Source organism: Antennarius striatus, chromosome 5 (genome assembly GCF_040054535.1).
Source record: "Antennarius striatus isolate MH-2024 chromosome 5, ASM4005453v1, whole genome shotgun sequence".
Classification (NCBI taxonomy): Eukaryota; Metazoa; Chordata; class Actinopteri; order Lophiiformes; family Antennariidae; genus Antennarius; species Antennarius striatus.
Window position 1 is genome coordinate 13,731,075 of NC_090780.1, and position 15,949 is coordinate 13,747,023.

Below are 15,949 nucleotides of genomic sequence, written 5' to 3' on the forward strand. Positions count from 1 at the left end.
ATACTACAAAGAACTTACTCAAAACAGGCTTTATGCTGTAAAAACACAAGGAGGTACATTACAAAATTAAAATTGTCTACATTTCAACAATCACATAAATGTGTTATACGCCATCAGTTCTGGGTCTACATCTAACTTCTGGCAACTAACACTGAACAGTAGATCTGTGTTTTAACTAAATTAGTAGTAGTGTATTCTATATAATTCTAGAATTATATAATTCAACCTTACTCATACTTAACAAAATCGTAATTTTTTAACACAAAACACCTGAAAATTTTGATATTTAATTCAGCTGAGCATGACAAGAAAAAAGGAAGCAATGTAAAGCTTATTCTATATTATGTAATGTAATGTATTATGGCAAACAATTGCAGGCTAATAATAGGCATCTCAACAAGCAAAAAGTCACTTAATGTTTCAAACAAAACTCCATCTCTAAAAGATTTCATTTATATGCAATAAAGAGTAGCATTTTTAACTTAAAATTTTTATGGGCAGGAATGGAATGGTATTACACGTGAAAAGACAAGGACCATAAAATAATTGAATGTAAACGTTGCATAACATCAAAGGATTTGTACCATCTATGGATTTAACAAAATCCTTGCTATGGTCATTATTTTGCAGGACATCAGAAGATACCACTTGGCAACTCCTTGCTAAACATGCCATCAAAGTCCAGCTCTCTGCTCATCAGATCTTCCTCTACATTATCCAGAGCCCATTGATGGTCTGTTAGCTCCAGGGCTTCCCATTCAGCCTAGAATCAGGGAAAGACATGACATGACAAACTGAGCAAAGATCACCATCATCAGTCAGGTATGCTGAAACTACATTGAGCACCTTAAAAGCTTTATTTGTGTCTGCAGGCATGGCCATGGCGGCACCACTCATCTGCTCTTGCATGATCCTCGACTGATCAGCACCTGTGGGGATTAATAGTAGAAGTCAAGTAGATTTTCAAATGTTGACATAATAAAAGTTTAGACCAGGAAAAAGTTGATTAACCTAGCAAATCTCACCCTCTGTACAACCATGGTTATCAGGAAATATTCCTGTTGGTGCACAAGTATCTGAATGCAAAGCTGTTTCACCATAGAAAATACATTACAGAATTCACCAAGGTCATTCACCAATTTCGCCGTTTGGGTTCATTAAAGTATGACTTATCTTACATACCAAGCAAAATAACTGTATTGATGAACACAATTCTTCTACAGCTGTACATTCAATAAGAAAAAACTCTTATTGAATGCACAGAAAAAAAGAAATTATGATAAAACAGTATTTGTTTACATATTTCCTTTCGTATAATTATGATTTAACGCTGCAAAATTTACCATTATCTTGGCCCAGAATTAGTGAGTACATGCTTCGCAGTCCAAAGACGTTAAGAAAATACCATGATGCTGAGCTCACCCTGGAAGATAAACACATATATTACACAACAGTCACTGACTGGGCTCTTAAGCATCTTATAATGAATACATAATGACTAATGCAGTATAACTCTAGAACTTGATTTATTATTTTACCAAGAGGCATCCAAAGAGAGCAGCTCTATTCCTTGTTGAAGCATAGGCTTGAAGCGTAGAGTGAGAGGGAAGGGAACTTTAGCTGTGGGAAGCAAAATGGAGAAGGAACTCAAAAATCGATCTGGTAGCAAGACAAATAAAACTTCTTCTTTTTTTCCCCCGAGGCAACAACATGAAAGATTTACTTGTAACAAATCCTGAAAAAGTCCAGTTGATCCAGCCTCCAATGAGTATCATGGGGAGGACGTTGGTAACATTTCCCTTCATCATGTCTGTCAACATGCTGGGATCTGTGCAAGAAAATGCAAGTAAATATTACCCTAATGTGATAAAACGTCTGAGAATTCAAAGGAAGTTTGTAGTCACAAGAATTGCTGTATTTTTTTTGTCACGGTAGGTTGCAGCTACATAGAGACTTATTAATAACATTCCATCGTATTCTAGGCATTTCAGAACCTAACTAAAATACAAGAGCATGGTATTTCTGAGAATATAATCCAGACTAAGAAATTATGCCTCCTTGTCATATAATGAAAATTCTATTTTTAATTGGATACATCAGCCATATGAGAAAACATTATTCTTACTCTGTTACATTTTTCATTTAAACTAACTTCTTCAGTAAGGGTCCCTGTGGATTGAAAAAGCAAATACTGCATTAACATATCTAGTCTATATTTTGTAATAGCTACCTGTCATTGGAGAGGGTGGAACAACCTTTCTCTTGGTTTTCTTGAAAAAACCATCTTCTTGATTATTGAAGTAGTACTTCCTCATCTGAAATGACTAAATAAAGACACAATGTGGTACTGACTTTCAAAGGTTTGAGAATTCAACATAAGGAAAATAATATAAAAGAACATAGACATAAAACCTCTACCTGCTTGGGAATGTATTTTCCATTCTCTCTGAGAATTCTGCTCCGGATGAGAACCTGGCTGGATTTTAAAAATTTAGTGTGAAAATTCCAAGTATTAATAACAATAATTCAAATTAATCACTGATATATCTGAAAAATCAGAAGCGGAGTCTTTATTTGAAAAATATGAAAGCCCAGACAAGTGAAAGCTACATACCTGTCTGATACCTGTTCTAATGTCAATTTCTTGTCACTCTGAAGAAGAATTGAGACATAATGACGGATCACTCCAACAAGAAAGGTGATGAAGACGATGGGCAGCACGACCCACAGCCGGATATTGGAATCCAACAGAAGCTCTGGTTCAGCCATATAGCCTATCACCTGCATTGAATTGTCAAAAACAAAGCCAGTTAAGCACGAAAGCAAATTTAAAATGAAGTCTGTGTTTACTGTATTAATAATTTAAGAAGTTAAACAGAAACTCAAGTTACAGATCCTCGGCACCGCTAGAGATGAGCTGTCAACCCATTTAGCAGGCTAACCTGCTCCATCGTTAATCTTCAGTATCAAGCTAGCAAGCTAAGCTAATAAACAACCTAATGCAGGATACACGACAAACTGGAGGACATCTTTTCGAAAAGGAATCAAGCTGACGATAATGTATGAGAGAACCGTCTATGAACACAACTGGCGTTACTGTTTAGCTAACGTTAACATTAGCCAGCAGCCTACCTTCTTCCTGATAGCCGGATCACAGTAGGGAGCTGGCCGGTCGTCTGAGGGCAGCAGGCGCCACTTGCAGTATTATTTCAAGCGGTGATAAAAGATAATTATGCAGGACGTGAGGGGAGTTCAGAACATTTCAAAAGTTCCAGCACACTGCAGCGGCCATGGTGTAGTGATGTGAGCTCCGCGGATGAAAGGGGATGATGGGTTTTAGATTCTGCGGCTCGACCGTCATCCCACCGACACCACAGCGCCACCCCGTGGCGATGAACGGGTAGTGTCCTTCATCCAGTGGCGAGTCTGTAGGGCAGGCTGTGGAAAGGTTTCGCGGGAGAGCTTCGGTGACTTGGGTTAATTATACAGTACTTTATCAACAAAAAATGCATGGGGATTCCGAGTACATTATTTATTAAATTAACCTTTTAATGGAACGTAATAAATTAAGTCATACAGTCCGTTTCACAATTCTATATTAAGCTTTAATATTTGTATTATTCCAGTAGAATAGACCAGGATACAGCTATTGCAATGGCCTAGCATAACTCAATAGACAGTATATTTTATATTAAAATACAATGCATCTCCCAGCAGACATATTAATTATGTGTTACCAACAGCTATTATTGTAATAATAGATGTTTATAACGCACAATTCATTCGTTTACTAATGGTCCATTTAAAAAGTTCTGCTGACAATAGAACTGCAAATTACTGTAATCCCATAGAAAGCCTTCATCAGAATCAAATCACATCAAGTGCATGGGATTATATGACTTCTCTTGACTAATTAAGAAGAGCGATGTATTAAATTTTTCTAATATACAATGCATGATATGTCAAACACAGTGTAAATCCCAGTTCATGATACCCAAGGTGTTTAATTCTTAAGCAGCTATGAATTTCAGTGCATTGCCATTTTTTCCCCTTACACTTCACTTGTCAAATTTTTCTTTTATAAGCTGATAAACTGATAAAGCAATTAACACCATTGCCAAAGGTTGACCTTTGTGCAGTCCATCTCCTCTAATGACCATCTCTGCATGTTCCCACAGGATCCCTTATGGATCAAGAGCATGAGCTTTATTAAAAAAAGGTCAAATGAACTCTCAACATGTCACACCCACAAGACTGCTCACAAGACCGTATTTGCACACATCACCAATAGAAAGAACATACTGTATATTCACACACACACACACACACACACACACACACACACACACACACACACACACACACACACACACACACACACACACACACACACACACACACATAAACCCAAAGAGTTTCTAAGTTCTTCTAACGCTTGTGATGTTGATTTGTTTGGTCTAATCTTGTCTAATCTATTCTACAATCCTTTAAGATCATGAACACTGTTTTGTCAAATATTTTATTGTAGTATTCCTGTCAACATGTTTGTACATTATTTAATTGGTTTTACATATTTTTTTCTGTCTAGTACTTTGTCTTAAGGTTCATCAATCAATCCATCCATCCATCCATCCATCCATCCATCCATCCATCCATCCATCCATCCATCCATCCATCCATCCATCCATCCATTCATTCATTCATTCATTCATTCATTCATTCATTCATTCATTCATTCACTTTCTTGACAACAAGGCAATCATTAATCCCATTCAACAGATCAATATTGAAATCCACAGAAATGAATCATATTTATGTACAAAATATTTCCTCCATCCAGTCCTTGAAGATTTCAGTAGTAGACCTTTGTGTTATATCTATTCAGCAAATAAAAAGTCTCATTCACCAGGTTGTGTCTTCCCTATAATGCTCTGTGACAGGGTTCCTGGAGCTGCAGCTTCTCGTTGGCCTCATCCAGTTTGAGGTTCATGGTTGTCTTGATCTCTTCAACAAGAACGAGCCTATTAAAAGTATTGGTTTTTTTCAAAGCAAGGCTCATTCAGCTACAGTTAGACAGTCAACTTTGAGCTCTTTAATCCTCGCCTCAGGTATTGTAGAAGAATAACTGCACGTACTGCAATTAATCTTGCAGGATATGCAATTTTTACTCTAGCTGTGTTGTTAATGTAGATTACTTCACTCCAAGGTTCCCCAATTATTCATCTCATGTTTAGTTCTTTCACTGAGGAAACCAGTTATAAAATGAACAACGTTATTGTACCTATGGAGCATGTGTTACATTTCATGAGTGATTTTGACAGATGGGGATATAGCATATCCATATAACAGATAGACTGACAGTAATCATGTCTGCCTCTTTGAAATGGGCATAAAAAAACCTTCTTCCTTTGGCCACTAGGTGGCAGAATAACTATGAATGTATTTATCATGTGGCCGTCCACAGGTTGGGATGCTTATAAAACATCAATTTTAGAGCAAACTGGACACGTTACATTTGAATATATCTGAGTTGCTTGCTGCTTTTTTTTTGTAAAAGTATTTAGATCACAGAGAAAAGAGGTGCATTTGTCTGGTTAATGCTCATTTGAACATTTTAATTTAATTTAATATACTTTAGCAATCCCCGAAGGGAAATTAAGAACACACCCTAGTCCAATCAAATCCATATGTTAGTGTGTACAGGCCATCAAAAAACAAACACACACAGGGGGGCCTGTACGCATGCAGGGAGGTAGAGTGGCAGGTAGCTCCTTTGTGGTGCGCCCCAAATGAACAACTTGTGAGGGGGATAGCGCCTTGCTCAAGGGCGCCTCAGCATTGGGAATTGAACCACCGATCTCTGAACATTGGATGACCGCGCTTTACCACTGAGCCACCGCCGCCCCACATGTTGGGATGCGGAGCAACCAAGACTGATAGGGCCCACTTGACAGACCACCTTATTCACCTGCCTTTTGGTGATTGCATGGAAAAGATTCATGTTACTTCATTTGTACATCGTGTGCTGCTAGCACACATCCACTATCAATGTGTTAGCAATACTGCAGACCATTCCTATAAATGCGTCAAACTTCCATAGAATACTCAAGTCCAATTTAACACAAAAGACACTTCTTCCATTCTATGCTCACATCCCTCACTTTTGTGACAATTATTTCAAGATAAGGGTTAAATAAAAGCTGTATATAAACAATTGTTTCCCCATTAAGTAAGTCCACCTGGAAGTAACAGTCTCATCATAATTTGACCCTCCTAAAAAGGACTCCGTATGTGAAAACCTATTTTTTGAATTGGCAAAAAATGTAAGATAATAATTTCAGTTATTGAAGAGAAATTACTTTTCACTCGTGGATGTTTTTTTCAGGATCTCACTTCATGTGATGACTTCATGATGCTTCACCCTTCCACCCCACGTTTGTGGTAGTTTGTCATGTCGTCTATAGTGACTAAAGTGATCAATAAAACAGAAAAAAACAAGCGTCTTTATCCACATTTGCTCCATGAATGATATGGTCTCTTCCTTAACACCAGGTTTCATCAAAATCCATCAAATGCTATTTGTATAATCCTGATAAAAGCCGAATTAAAAGACTAACTAAAGGGGAATTTTTTTTAACATAATCTGCCCAACAACAGGTACTGATTCACAAAAACTAATACTTTGAGTAATATTTTTAGACTTTTAGATTTTTGAAAGTATCATTCTGCCCCTCCTTACTCCCACTTGGTCTTTTCCACTTTTTTCCTGTAAAATCTCTGATCCGTTTTGCTCATGTGTATGTGTATGTCGGTGTGTGCATGCATCTGAGTGTACGCGAGTGTGTACTACATTTCAGACTATGTTTATGTATTTAATGGAGGAAGATGACCAAAGTCTGAAGTGAATAGCAAACAGCCTTCCCCTGGTGAGTCTCCTCAGGTATACAGTATCATTACATAACATTTACAGTTAGTTATTGATAATACAGCATTTGTTTTCAGTTGATGTTTGTTGTTGGCTTTGAGGTTTACAGTAAATTAAAATGCCCCCCAAGAGAAAATACCCCCACCAAGGCTCAACAATACCCTTTAATTCAAACAAGCTTTATCCAAAATCAAATTCTAATCTTTTAATAACCACTCTCTGCAGGGTCGTGTAAGACCTAAGAAAACATAGTTTTGGCTTGTTTTCTTTACAAGCAGAGGACATTTTAACTAAAGTTTCGTAAATCTTATAAAAAATACTTCTGACATTTTAACAGATGAATTATGAGATGTTAAACATTTCTAGACACATCAAAATTTAATGATAGATACAGTAGATAGCTAGATAGATAGCAGGAGGCCCACCTGGTGGGTAAGGTACATCATTCTTACATTGTCAGACACGTCATTATCGCAATATCACTGTTTGCACCACAACACCTTGGCCCCACTACACTGTAGCACAGGCTAAAATCCCATCTCCTCCTGCCCATTCAACCGGTTTCTGACCTTTTAACATATACAGTATATTGCCTATTTGTGATACAAAGTAAATGAATATTAAATCAAAAATGTAATGAAGGTGGGTATATATATTTTTTTAAAAACTCCTTCACAATCCAATTAAATGGTACTATGATCACACCTCCCCAAGTTTATTCATATCTTTTCTATAAACAGACCTGAGAAAATAAGCAGGTGTGGGATATTCTTCAACACCACATGACTGACTCATCCCTGTAACCCTTGGGATGCCATGTGAAATGATGTCAGCATTAGTTGGTGCTCAAACAGAAAAGGACTCACCACCGCATTTGATTCACAAGTCATTTATATATCCTCACCAGACTGCATGTAGGCCAACATTAAGCTCTATTATTCTGTACCCAGGTTGCAGGTAATTGCATAAGCACATCATTTCCGTAGTATGGCTTTACATGCTGAGCCCTGAGAGGACCATGTTGCTTTGAACTGCCATCGCTTCCTCAAATGATAAATGCACTTGATTGACCTGAATTAACTTTGATTGCAGCGTCTTATAACTAGGCTCAGCACAATAAACTGAATGGGTTTAGTGGTCTGTGAAGAGATGCAGTTCTCCTAACTATGTACATGGCAGGGCCTGAAGAGCTCTGTGTAACAGACAGGAGGAAATAAATCTCAGTAGAAGCTCCTTGTAAAATTGTTATCCACTCATCATATACGCATATAGCTGTCTCTGGGACTTAGCTTCAAAAGCGAATAAGGCTCTTTTTTATTCAGATTTTTACATGTATGTGTAGTTGTCAGAATCACTGTTTTTCTGGGACTTTTGGGATATACAATCTCCTGATGAATTGAATTTGGTTTCCATAAAGCTAGTCAAAATCAGACAGTGTTCAGAGCCCTTTGAGAAGTCTGATTCCACTTGTATTTATCACATCATAAGCTCATCTGCTGCAGGGCAGGTTTGCCTGACCTGAATGAATCAAAGATTTGTAATACTTTGTTGTGTGTACTGCTGTTTATGCAAGGATTCCTCACCAATTCTTGCTTCTTTTGGTGAGAGCAAAGTGAAAGCAGTTCCTCAGTCATGTTTTAACAACAATAGTCTAAAACGACATACTTCCTACTGTCTACAAAGGTTGTCTCCTCCAAAAATATTGGTTAGCAATACAATTTTCTGATCAAAACATGGTAATATCTTCATAAAGACTAAAGAAATTTATTTATTCAACTTTAGCATACATTTTGTAGAAACCTGATGTAACTGAATTGTATATTGCTACTATGCTTATGGCATTGATTTAGAAAGAACAAATTTTACCAGCTGGTGTCTGGACAGATGTACAATCAAACAAAAGCTGTCATCCCCTGGCCTTTCCTTGTCTGCTACTGTCTGGTTGCCAAAAATGTCAGTTTGTCCATTTTGGTTTTAGAACCAGTGCCTCCAAAATAAATGACATTACATCTCATGAACAGGGACATTCTGGAGCTGACACGCTGAACGCTATAGCATGGTGGATGGTTAGAGTGGTGGAGTTAATCATCACAGCAATATGGTTTTAAACTAGTACACTCTCTGGCATAATCATCAATTTCTGCCATTTATCAATCAGAATCTCTGATCAGTGATCCAAGCTTTGTTGCAGTTAGTCCTTTAAATGCAATCGTCTTACGGTTGAACTGAGGCGCTTTTAGTGGTTCTTGCTGTGCTGTTTGGACATTACACTGGTGTATCCAAAAAGCTGTTTAAGTCAATCCACTGGACGTTAAGAAAGTTTCATCTCTCATCCAAGAGACTTCTTCAGTTCAGAGGGTGGCTGATCTTGTCCCAGTTTATAAACCCTGTGGGGTGTGGTCAGTGCTATTCACATTCCAACGACCATCGCTGAAACCCGTCTGGCTCCTCAACGATTGTTGGTGGGGTGTCAAAGGGGGTCGCTTAGATGTGAGTTTCACCTTTGTATGCTAGTGAGGGTCATTAGTATGAGACACATCACCTGGGTCAGTCTGCTGAGACAATCTTTTTGGGAGTTTTGAAAGGACACGATTGTAAATGGGAGAAAGGTGATGTCGTAGACCACCCCCCCATGTTCAGAGATGGCTTCTCCACTTTGACGTGGATGGCCTCTTTCATACCTCTCTTAAACCATTTATCTTCCCTGTCCAAGATCTGGACATCGGTGTCCTGAAATGAGTGCCCCTCTTCCTTGAGGTGAAGGAAGACTGTTGAGTCCTGTCCTGATGTGTTGGCTCTTCTGTGTTGAGCCATGCGCCATACACTGGTGTAATGGAGGTCACTGTTGTTCCACCTCTTGAGTCAGAAGTGGAGGTAGTGTTTACAGCATCACTGCTCTTTCTGGACTGGTTGGGGGTGCGTGAAAAATAAACCACTCTATCACTCTTTCGTCCTTTTTTATTTCTTTTTTCCAGTGCTGCCTGTCCTACCGACCTCGTTTGTCCAGTTTCATCTATGTTTAACTCACAGTGTATCAGAACCTGTTCATCTGTCAAAATGGGATGCCATTTTTTCTTCAAACATTTTTCTAGCAATTTTGGTGTAAATCACAAATATTCATTCAACTTGATTAACAAAACAAAAGAAAACAAAAAACAAGAAGTGTAAATTGTAATAGCATTGAGTTGACAACTGTATAAATGGAAAGACCCAGTGGGATTAGAGGATAGGACTCAATGTGACATTGCGAACATAGGATAATTTATGTGGAACTCACGACCAGAAGAGTAAAATAGCAGCTATCAATACTTAATTGTGAAGTCATAGTAACTGCACAGTAATTTCAGGGTTTATGACACCTCTTTTGCTTGGAAAATATTTGTATGCAACTGAAATCACACAGGAGCACTTTTGGTTTCTAGTGTGTAAATAAACAAAGATGGTGTCAAGAAGGAACCTTTCTGTTGCACTAATGTGTATCCTTTGTAAATCGGCCTTGCTTTGCACCCTTTTTAGTATTGAGAATGCCCTCTGCATCACCAGCACACACCTCACGTGACAACCTGACAGATCGGTGAGGCAAGGTTAGAATGCACACACATCATTAAAAGAAGACAGTAGGCAGAGTTCACAGCTTCAAGAAAACACTGTGCCAGCCAGCTGTCCTTTGCTGTTCGCCCTCTCCTCCTCATTAGTTGACAGTGATTAAATTAGCAAACATTGTGCTGTTTGTGAAGAGGAGCCAGAGGACAGGACAGCAGAAATGAACCACATATGAAATGTCTTTCTGCACTAAGGAGTCTAACTTTGAACTATAGCATAGGCTACAGCTGTTGAGCTCCCCCTCAGACCTCTGGGATGCACCATGCCACTTTCTCAGCATCTTTGGCCCGGTCCTCTACAGATAGCTGCTCCCCACTGTGTCAACCTCAGACCAGATGCTGGGCGTCTATGTCTCAGAGGTTAAATGTGATCCGCTTTCCACAAGGTCAAGTTTATTCAATGACTTCAAAGGAAATTGTTGTTCCTGGTTAGGAGGAGAGCCTGGTATTAAGGGGAGAAAACCCAGACATTTCAGTGCTCACACATTCAAACGTATTGGGGGGGGGGGAATTAAAATAAAAGATGTGTGCGTTTGTACGTTGCCTCAGGGTGAAAGAATAAGGAATCCTATACAATCTACCTCAAGGACAGGTGTGTCTTTGTGAGAATGAGATGGGGTAGAGAGAATAGAGTCGCTCCCCGGAGCGGCGTGACGTCAGAACGCGTCGCAGCCGATGACCTAGAAAGAGAGTGTGCGTATCCTGCGTGCGTAAGCAGCAGCGCGCTTTTGTGACACATGGCTCAGGCAATTGTTTACGTTATTTATTGCGTCAAAAATAACACGGCAAGTGGATCGATATCCCGTCTGTTAAGATATCCCTCAGTTTTATAGCTTGTCAAAGAGTAAACAATCGAGCCTATGAAATAAATCTTTCTTGTGTGTGTGGTCCCATCGGTCGTTCACGATCTCATTTTCTGGTGATGCTCGGTCGAGCACGACGATGAATCCATCATCATGAAAAACACCCCTCCATCATCACTGAGTGGAACAATGCTTTCATGCCCAGCATATTGAAACACATTTGTAACCGAGCGATGAGACCAACCCTCGTCATTTCCAAACGAAGGAAAATGCGTGTGCCAAACGGGAGGATGTCGTCCGCCTGCGCGCTCTGACTTGGCCACACAATACACACAACAATCGTTGGGTTGGGGTCGCTGTACGAGCGGTAGGCGGAACCTGAACACAATTCACATCCCACTTTTGAGAAGATTACGGGACAATTTAGTGGGAAACACATGACATTTACGCTATTAAAGGGGAAGATCGGAAAGGAACAGGACGACACGCACCGTGTTCAGACGGAGCGGAGCGGAGCGGAGGCATCACATCTGTGTGGAGATATTTGGAGTTGGAAGAGGACAGTGGTACTTCTCTGGTAAGGCACCGACAGATTGTGTATTCCGTGTAATGTATACTAACACGTTTTCACACACATATGAAACGAAATACCATTTTAACACTTAGATGAGAAGAAAATGACGCTTTTCGTGCAGGTGCATGCGAAGTGAAATGAAGATTCAGGAATGCCAGATCACGAGGTGACATTCCACGCTGCTCTGGAGCTTCTTGAATGGATGCTTAGTACTATTGGGATTCAGTGCTCCCCCTTTGAACAACACAGACCTATTCCTTCTTAGATCTTATCTTAAAATCTTTGACCAACATTAATAGTGAATATCAGAGGATGAATTTTGAGATTGACACCAGCGATTCACACGTGTCAGCTCCTCTGTCACACAATCATATGGACAGATTACTGGGATCAGACTTGTAGAAGGGTGAGACGGACTGGAACCTCCTAATGAACCCTTTGGTTTATCCCTGCTTCAACTTCAAACTGAAGGATTATTTGTACTTTTAATTCATGTTTGGCCCTCAGAAAGAGGATTATCATTGTTGAGGCAAATGCGTCACACTTTAAAGCTTTGTTTTTGGATTGACTCCATATTTTTAATACGTGCTAGTGAGGTATGTGCTGAGTGGCTACAGGTGCCATCTGTTCTTCATGTTTGGCAGTCATGCCAACTGTGATGGACACAGCAAACAAAAAAACAACACAATGCAAAATGATCATGTTGAGCACTTACTGGGTCTTATTGATCTGATTTTTCACCTGATATTGCGTCCCTATTTTTTCATTATGACAGTTTTCCTACAAGACAGCAGATCTATTTATGTATCCAACCTGGAGCAAACCATATTATATAGTTTGGATGACATTGTAACAGCGGCCTTTCACTCAAGGATGACTCACTTAACGGGCTTGTAGGCAGCATGCAAGAACATAACCTCTGGAGTTGTCTGGCCTGAGCTGTCTGGAGCTCACGCCTGTCCTGCTTAGCCTCTGCTGTTATATTCATCCCACCCCTCTCACTGGCTGGCCTTGACCTCATGTGCTGCCTCATCTTATAGAGAGATCACAGTGTGAATGATCAGATTCACTGTCGGGCAGGCTGATCTTTTGATCTGGTGTGTGACTGAATCCTGTGTTGCTGTGAATTAGATTGTATTATTGATCATATTGATCATCAATTAAGAGTTTGAAGAGATGTTTCGTGAAGGACACAGCCTTCATACAAAACAAGAAATGATTCACTAGGCACAAACAAAGCTTGTTGCTCATCCCATTGCTCATCTCATGATTCTTTCTCCTACCTTTTATTGTGAGTATTGAATTTGATCAGAACCACATCTATGTTAAGCATCTCCTGCAGCAGTAATGATTTACCTCTGAAGAAATGAAATGAAAACATGAAGGGATTAGTGGAGTGGTGCAGAAAATTCACGATGAGAAGAAAGAAACACCTTGCTGTGACCTTTTCAGTGCTTTGGAAGGACGTGTGCTTCTGTTTGGCAATGAGCTCCAACAGGGGTTTGATTTTAGTCATCTAATTAAAAAGAAGAAACAAATTTTCCACATTTATAATTTACCAGTTTTTGAACTGGTAATCATCTAGAATCAGCCTGATGATAGCTTATTGTGAGTGCACGTACACTCTCTGGTTAAATATCAAGCTGTGGTGCCGAGGAAACCTGATAATTACAGTAAATCATTATAATTCTATAGATAAGGGTTATAATAAGAACCATTTTACTGCAAAAGCACTGTAATGAAATTTCTAATCACTGGTTTTTGAGTGTGATTTGTGTCTGTGAAAATATTATTAATCATTTATAGCATTGAATACGTTTCTATTAGGGCTGTCACTTTAACGCGTTAATGATATCAATTAATTACGCTGCAAATCAACGCGCTGTAAAAATTAACGCAACTAACATGAGTGGCAAATTTGTCCCATTGAGTGACCCGTAAGCTGCAGTGACGTCACTTCGTACCTGCGCCACTAGTCAAAAGCTGAGTGACTGACAACAGAGATGGACGCGACACAGGAGAGCGACACAAGCCCACTCGGACCTTTGGGCGGAAAGTTTATTTCTAAAAAGAACAAAGACAGGACTATTAACAAAAATGCGGTGATTCTGCGCTGCCAATCTGCGCTGTAGACGCCTCCGTCAGTCTGCCCCAGGGCAGCTGCGGCTACACACATAGTTACCATCACCAAGTATCAATGAGGAGTGAATGAATAATCGATCCGATGTAAAGCGTCTTTGAGGGTCCAGAAAAGTGCTATATAAATCTAATCCATTATTATTATTGTTATTATTATTATTATTATTATTATTATTGTTGTTGTTGTTGTTGTTGTTCTTGTTATTATTAATAATAATAATATTTGTACCTTTTGTAAAAGAGAATTTTCACCGAAGCAGCTCCAGCCTAACGTATCATTTAAATGCAAAACATGTCAAGGACACAGAGTTGTCTGTTGTCAGTTCCTGTAACGTTAGCTTAGGATAAGCCTGTTGACATCTTGCTATTGATGTTGCCTTATTTAGAGGCATGTTCTACTATTCATTTTGTATTGCTTATTGAGTCAGCTTTAGTATTCATCTTGATTGCGTCTGCTTGTGGGCCTTTTTGAAACTCAGCCTTGTTTTATTTCTGAATTTTATTTATTTTATTTATCTGTATTTGTATTGCATTTTTGAGAAATGCACCTGGCCTAAATGGTTTCCTGATGTGTTTGACCTTTTTTCTTTTGAAATTCATTTATAAAGCACACTTAACCAATAAAAATGTGGATTTCAAATCTTCTCTTCTTGGTGCATTCTATTGATTAGTCATGCGGTACAGTTTTGTAATGTCCTACAATTCAAATTCTTTATTTGGGGGCCTTTAGCAGGTACAACATTAAAATGTGATTAATTAGATTATTTTTTTAATCACCTGACAGCACCAATTTCTATATAATGTGTATGTGTTAATACTGTAAACCCACGCAAAGCAGTGTGAGGGTTTACTTGCCACACACCTTTGTGTTACTGCCCATACAGTTAACACCAACCTTTTGACATTATTTGATTCAGAGGAGGATATAAATGTGGTCATTTGAAGGCGTGACACATCATTAGAAAATGTTTGTACATTTGTGTCACATTGTAGAACAAAATATCTAGCAGCGTTTGATGTACTTTGGCAGCACGCACCTGCCTCAGAGGATGGTTACTTAGTATAGTTAGGAGTCTCCTGGGCTTTTCAAAGCAAATATTTTAACAGTAATCATGGCTTATTATTTGTGTAGCATAATCATTCAGTTTTACTCTGTTGAGAAGCCAACATTCAAAGCCATTCCACAAGCTGCTGATGTACTCAAACACTGCCACAATATCAAGTCTGTTTCTTGACTGAAACTACTTTTATCAAACAGTGATAACTGAAATGCATCTTACATTGAAGGATGGCGTAATAACTGTCAACTCATGGTGATATGTTGCTTTTTAGTTAGGATAAGAAAAAATACATATGTCACAACTCTACTGTGTAAATATTCCTTCTACTGTAAGTAGAAGGCATTGATGAGATGCTGCCTGCACAAGGTCATGTCACTAAGAATGAATATCAGCTCATTTGTTGTATGGGCTCTAAATAAGGACAAATTATTATTCTCTCAATAGTGTGCTGTCTAGTAATCAACAATTGATGGAGAAGAATCAAACAGAGTATAAAATATGCTTCATTTAAATAAAATTCCACATTGACACACACATTTAACACGCTGTTTTATTTAAGTGTGACACACACACAACACACACACACACACACACACACACACACACACACACACACACACACACACACACACACACACACACACACACACACACACATATAGACACATGGGCGGCACGGTGGCACAGTGGGTAGTGCTGTCACCGCACAGCACGGCAGTTCCAGGTGTGAGTACCGCTCTGTGTGGAGTTAGCATGCATGTGAAGAACTCTGTTGTGACACCTGAGTCTGACAGACCTCCTGAGGGCTTAAGAGAGGAGGAAAAATCAGTAAGAGAGAGAACAAG

The 15,949-nt window shown here is 39.1% G+C and overlaps 2 protein-coding genes across 2 annotated transcripts in view; one reads left to right on the forward strand and one right to left on the reverse strand.

The window, feature by feature from the left end:
* Positions 1–14: 14 nt before the first annotated feature.
* emc3 (ER membrane protein complex subunit 3) lies at positions 15–3,379 on the reverse strand. The gene is made up of 9 exons (XM_068315447.1): positions 3,133–3,379; positions 2,615–2,781; positions 2,419–2,476; positions 2,231–2,324; positions 1,724–1,828; positions 1,539–1,620; positions 1,344–1,423; positions 847–929; positions 15–763 (listed from the first exon to the last, which is right to left on the reverse strand). Exons 2-9 carry the CDS (start codon positions 2,767–2,769, stop codon positions 635–637), a joined length of 786 nt encoding a protein of 261 aa, XP_068171548.1. The 5' UTR covers positions 2,770–2,781; positions 3,133–3,379; the 3' UTR covers positions 15–634.
* Positions 3,380–11,601: 8,222 nt separating this feature from the next.
* Positions 11,602–15,949, forward strand: part of LOC137595845 (sodium-coupled neutral amino acid transporter 3-like) — a 38,794-nt gene continuing 34,446 nt past the window's right edge. The window contains exon 1 of the mRNA XM_068316188.1: positions 11,602–11,907. The gene's annotated coding sequence lies outside the window, so the exon portion shown is untranslated. The remainder of the gene's footprint in view (positions 11,908–15,949) is intronic.

Coding starts and splice junctions, on each gene's coding strand:
- emc3 (XM_068315447.1), bottom strand. CDS start 2,769: ATGGCTGAACCAGAGCTTCTGTTGGATTCCAATATCCGGCTGTGGGTC. Junction 1,829..2,230: donor TCCACCCTCTCCAATGACAG/GTAGCTATTACA, acceptor TTTCTTGCACAG/ATCCCAGCATGTTGACAGAC. Junction 1,424..1,538: donor CTCTCTTTGGATGCCTCTTG/GTAAAATAATAA, acceptor TTTATCTTCCAG/GGTGAGCTCAGCATCATGGT.